The 6,000-nt window shown below is 46.2% G+C and overlaps 1 protein-coding gene across 2 annotated transcripts in view; it reads right to left on the bottom strand.

Moving 5' to 3' along the window:
- Nucleotides 1–6,000, bottom strand: part of LOC123750571 (leukocyte elastase inhibitor-like) — a 365,203-nt gene that overhangs the window by 21,632 nt on the left and 337,571 nt on the right. For both annotated transcript variants that reach the window (XM_069323892.1, XM_069323891.1), the window contains exons 2-3: nt 3,313–3,636; nt 3,038–3,176 (exon numbers count right to left, since the gene is read on the bottom strand). In XM_069323892.1, coding sequence (XP_069179993.1) covers nt 3,038–3,176; nt 3,313–3,635 — 462 coding nt within the window. In that variant the 5' untranslated portion in view covers nt 3,636. The remainder of the gene's footprint in view (nt 1–3,037; nt 3,177–3,312; nt 3,637–6,000) is intronic.

The raw sequence follows: 6,000 nt of genomic DNA, 5'->3' as shown, positions 1-6,000 counted from the left end.
CGCACCCTCATCATCCTACCCTCCCCCTCACCCGCATCACCCTACCCTCCCCCCCTCACACTCCTTTACCGTGAGGACTACCTCCAGAAAGCAGATGTCCTGCTCTCTTACTCCCGCACTTATGCCCACTGACTTCTAACCCTTTGGATCGCCTTAAAACTTCCTTTAACCGCAAACTAAGACAGCTCTCTAGTCTTTGTCCTCCTGAATTCGATCTCAATAAACGTTTCCGTGTCATCTGCCCTTCTCTTCCTTATTTTTAGGGTCTATCTAAGACTCATAAACCTGGTGTTCCTCTTCGTCCAATCATTTATTCACGGGGCTCTGTCAGCTATCCTCTTGCCTACTGGCTCGCTAAACCCTGACGCCTTACCTTGGCACTTTTTCTCCTGCCCCTTCATCACGCTCAGGACTTAATAGAAAGACTGCGCCTGTAGCCATCCTGTACGATGCTTAGTCATGATGTCGACTCTCTGTTCACTAATGTTCCCCTCGATGACGTTCTCTCTTTCCTTAGACAGAAGGCTACTGGGGTCCTTCTTCCTCGCCCGCTTCCCACTGACGTTTTCCTTAAACTCATTAGACTCTGTGTTGACTCTCCTTCTCTTTCAATGGTAAATATTACACTCAAACTCGGTGTCGCTATCGGTTCCCCTCTCTCCCTGTTCTTGCCAATTTCTACATGGAATACTTCGAGACTGTTCTTCTTCTACCTCTTCCTTCTGTTGATACTCGTCCCTCTCTCTGGCTTCGCTATGTTGATGACATTTTTTTTTATCGCCTCATGACCTTCGTCTTTTCCAGCCTTTCCTCGCCTCTCTTAACAATCAGGCTCCTTCCATCCATTTCAAAGTTGAATGGGAATCTATTTCCCTCCTTCCTTTCCTTGACGTTCACGTTCACAGCTCTGTGTCCGGGTTCTCTTTCTCTGTCTACCGCAAACCCCTGCATAGCGGCATGTACATTCACTTCTTTTCCTACCATCCTCCTTCTGTTAAGAAAGTGTCCTCGTCTCTCTTCCTCCACGCTCTACGCATCAGCGACCCTCAGTTTCTTGATTCTGAAATTGCCTTTATCTACAAATCATTCTCACGTCTTGGTTACCCTTTGTATTTTATATACTGTGTCTACTCTCAAGCTAATCGAAATTTCTTTCATGCTAAACCTGCTTCCAACTCTAGTAGCACTGTGCTCTGCCTTCCCTTCATATCTGAACTCAAAACGCTTACTAATACCTTTCATCCTCTTGACATAATTCGCAGCAATCTAGTTCACACTGCTCCTCCTGCTTCTAATGCCGCTGGTGTCTAATCTATTTCCTGTTCGTCTTGTCCTCTCCAATACTTAGGTGAAACTGGCCGTACACTTAATGACAGACTTAAAGAACACAAAGAAGTGTTAAGTCTGCAGACACAAACAATGCTCTCGTCTGTCATGTTTGGGATTCTTATCATTCTATTGACTGGTCTTCCTTCAAAATAATCTTTCTTGCCTCAACACAGACGCCGTCGTGTTGAATCGGCTCTGATACACAACATAACCAACATGAACTTGAGTGCTGGTTTTATTGCTGTTGACTCCCACCTTTCACAGTATATACTCAACTGCTCTAAACTTTCTAACAAGCGTGACCTAACGTAGGCTTACCCTTCCATTTATCTTAGTTTGTTTCTTTCTTTCTTTTCCTTGTTTTTCTAACGATCCCTTTTTTTATTCCTTTATTATATTTTAATTATTTCTTATTCCTTTATTTTTTAAGAATTATTTCTTATTCCTTTATTTTTTAAGAATTATTTCTTATTCCTTTATTTTTTAAGAATTATTTCTTATTCCTTTATTATACTTTACCTTTCGTACCTTCTGCCTTGCTTTTTCCTCCTCCATGATTTCCTTCTCCTTATCTCTCTCTTGCCAATTTTTTCTCATCACAATCGACTTGAGAATGGTATATCTAGGATATCTTGAGATGATTTCAGGACTTAGCCTCCCCGCGGCCCGGTCCTCAACCAGGCCTCCTTTTTGTTACATACCCCCAGGAAGCAGCCCGTAGCAGCTGGGCTGCTACAGGCTGTTTCTGGGTATGGGGGCTCTGCGGGTACCTGGGCCCGTACCCAGCAGGTACGGGCCCAGGTACCTATTTACTGCTAGGTAACAGGGGCATCAAGGTGAAAGAAACTTTTTGCCCATTTGTCTCCGCCTCCATCGGGGATCGAACCCGGAACCTCAGGACTATGAATCCGAAGCGCTATCCACTCAGCTCTCTGGCGCCCGTACAGGACGGGCCGAAACGTCGTCTTCCCTTCACTTTCTAATGTGTGGGGTTGGTCAACATATTTCCGTCACGTTATTGTGACTCCTCGTCTGCACTCTAGAAGTTCTCTACCCTGCTGTCGCGCTGTTGACGAGGCCAGGAGATACTATAGAAGTTCTCTACCCTGCTGTCACACTGTTGACGAGGCTAGGAGATACTCTTGAAGTACTCTACCCTGCTGTCACACTGTACGAGGCTTGAGGGATCTTAAGTACTCTACCCTGCTGTCACACTGTTGACGAGGCATTGGACTCTTGAAGTACTCTACCCTGCTGTCACACTGGTAACGAGGACTTGAGAGACTCTTGAAGTACTCTACCCTGCTGTCACACTGGGGACGAGGCCTTGAGGGACTCTTGAAGTACTCTACCCTGCTGTCACACTGGTGACGAGGCCTTGAGGGACTCTTGAAGTACTCTACCCTGCTGTCACACTCTGGGGACGAGGCCTTGAGGGACTCTTTGAAGTACTCTACCCTGCTGTCACACTGGTACGAGGCCTTGAGGGACTCATGAAGTACTCTACCCTGCTGTCACACTAGTAACGAGGACTTGAGGGACTCTTGAAGTACTCTACCCTGCTGTCACACTGGTAACGAGGACTTGAGGGACTCTTGAAGTTCTCTACCCTACTGTCACACTGGGGACGAGACCAGGAGGCTTCATGTGAATTATAATATTTCACAAATAAATATAGACAGAAGGTGATATGCAGAAATAGACTGACCTGTGAGAAGTCGATATTCTCCACCTCTTTCTTAAGGACATCTCTGATGCAGTCCCGAAGAGGGAAGCCGCTCTTCACATACACTTTGTTGGCCAAGTCTATCACATAGTCACTCGTGTTGCTCTGTCTCTCTGCGTTTCTGTAGGGGCATCTTAATTATTATATATAATACATGCGTTTATAAACGCTCATAAATAACAAGTTACAGAGGACTCAAATATTCAATTATACATATAATAATTAAGATGACAAGTAAGGAATGTGAGTGGACTCACAGACGGTCGAGGGCCCTGTAGGTAGCCAGAGTGGTTGAAGGGTCTCTGAGACGAAGGGTGTCCTGCAGCTGCTGACGAGTCCTGCCAGCAGACCCAAAGTAGGCCAGGACCAGGGCGGTCCACACGCTGTAGGGCGAGAAGAAAAAGTTTCCTGTGGCGGTGGGTGGATAGAGCTGCTTGAAGAGGTCCAAGCTGAAGGGGGTGATGTGGGCCAGGTCAGGTGGGGAGGTCACCACCAGCTTGTCATTGTTGGAGATACACTGAGGCCTCACCACACTCACCAGCGTCACCACCAACACTGCTGCACACCACAGCTTCCTCATACTGTGGGGAAGAGGACTGTAGCAGCGGCGCTCCACCAACACTGATGACTACTTTATTATATTACAAATAACAATATCTTATTGAATTAAATATTTATACAAGTAGAAGCTCGCAGTCGTGAGGAGAGTTGTGGTGTAATAGTTTTGTTGGTGATAGGTGGTGGTGATGGAAGGTGGGGGGGGGAGCGGGGTGCGGGGTGGTGGTGATGGATGGTAGTGATGGGTGCAGGTGATGGGGTGCTGGTAATGGACGGTGGTGATGGGTGGTGGTGATAGATGGTGGTAATGGGTGGTGGTGATGGGTGGTGGTGATAGATGGTGGTAATGGGTGGTGGTGATGGGTGGTGTGATGGGTAGTGGTGAGGCACTATACACTCACCCACTGTAGACACTCACCCACACACACACACACACACATACCGGTGTTGGGTGGTGACTGATCAGTGGTACAGTAAATTAGTGAACTGTAACACAACGATACAGTGACTGACTCCAGAGCTTTGTGTAGATCTACTAGCACTTAGTGAATCACCAAGTGGGAGACAACGACGGATTGCCATCGTCATCCATACATCGTCATTACTCATCTGGTTGTGTGAGCGGGAGGCAGACTGGTATGCACCCTCACTGGTCAACTAATCAGGTGTACAGATTGAGGTAAAATATTATCAAATTCTTGTTCATGATATCATATATATATTTAAAAATCTCAAAGTGGCTCATCTTAGGTAGAAGTTAACGCTTACGGGACCCCCGTAACACACGCACGCATGCACACGTACGTTTGCAAGCACACACGCACGCACACGCAAAAATAAACACACACACACGCACGCACACTTGCTTGATCTGATATTTACCCTAAATGAGTCGGATATAAGGGAAGTTAAGTTGGAAGTCCCCTTGGGAATGAGTGATCATAGTGTATTGAGCTTTGAGTACCTGGTTGAGCTAGGAATTATCACCCCCCAAAAAAGAACTGGGAAACAAAGGGCTGGCGTACCGAAAGGGAAACTATGAGGAGATGAATAAATTCCTATGGGATATACATTGGGACACAGAACTCGGAACCAAGTCCGTACAAGACATGATGGACTATGTCACCCAAAAATGTCAGGAGGCTGTAAGCAGGTTTGTCCCAGCCCGACAGGAAAAAAACAGAGAAGCAAAGGAAGAATTCGTGGTTTAATAGGGAATGTATGAAAGCAAAGGAGCTGAACAAAAGGGCATGGAGGAACTCCCGCAATAACAGAACACCAGAAAGAGAGAGAGATACCAGAGAACCAGGAACGAGTATGTTAATGTGAGAAGAGCAGCTGAGTAAAGGTATGAAAATGATATAGCTAATAAAGCCAAGACTGAACCAAAGCTACTACACAGTCACATCAGGAGGAAGACAACCGTGAAGGAACAGGTGATGAAACTTAGGGTGGGCGAGGACAGGTACACAGAGAAAGACAAAGAGGTGTGTGAAGAACTCAACAAAAGGTTCCAAAAGGTCTTTACAATAGAACAGGGAGAAGTCACGGCGCTAGGAGAGGTGGCAGCAAACAAGGTGACCTTGGAGAGGTTCGAAATTACAAAAGATGAAGTCAAGAAACACCTATTGGAGCTGGATGTGAGAAAAGCTGTTGGGCCGGACGGAATCTCACCATGGGTATTGAAAGAGTGTGCAGGAGCACTTTGCTTGCCACTCTCCATAGTGTATAGTAGGTCACTGGAAACGGGAGTCCTACCAGAAATATGGAAGACTGCTAATGTAGTACCAATATACAAAAAGGGTGACAGACAAGAGGCACTGAACTACAGGCTAGTGTCCTTAACTTGTATACCATGCAAGGTGATGGAGAAGATTGTGAGAAAAAACCTAGTAACACATAAGGAGAGAAGACACTTCGTGACAACCCATCAACATGGGTTTAGGGAGGGTAAATCTTGCCTTACAGGCTTGATAGAATTCTACGATCAGATGACAAAGATTAAGCAAGAAAGAGAGGGATGGGCGTGCTGCATTTTTTGGACTGTCGGAAAGCCTTTGACACAGTACCCCATAAAAGGTTGATGCATAAGCTGGAGAAACAGGCAGGAGTAACTGGTAGGGCGCTCCAGTGGATAAGGGAGTACCTAAGCAACAGGAAGCAGAGAGTTACAGTGCGGGGTGAGACCTCAGAATGGCGTGAAGTCACCAGTGGAGTCCCACAGGGCTCTGTACGTGGACGTATCCTGTTTCTGATATACGTAAATGATCTCCCAGAGGGTATAGACTCATTCCTCTCAATGTTTGTTGACGACGCCAAAATTATGAGAAGGATTAAGACAGAGGAGGACAGCTTGAGGCTTCAAGAAGACCTGGATAAGCTGCAGG

Source organism: Procambarus clarkii, chromosome 13, assembly GCF_040958095.1.
Source record: "Procambarus clarkii isolate CNS0578487 chromosome 13, FALCON_Pclarkii_2.0, whole genome shotgun sequence".
NCBI lineage: Eukaryota > Metazoa > Arthropoda > Malacostraca > Decapoda > Cambaridae > Procambarus > Procambarus clarkii.
Note: the sequence above shows the minus strand (reverse complement) of the source record. Positions and strands in the feature narration are given on the sequence as shown.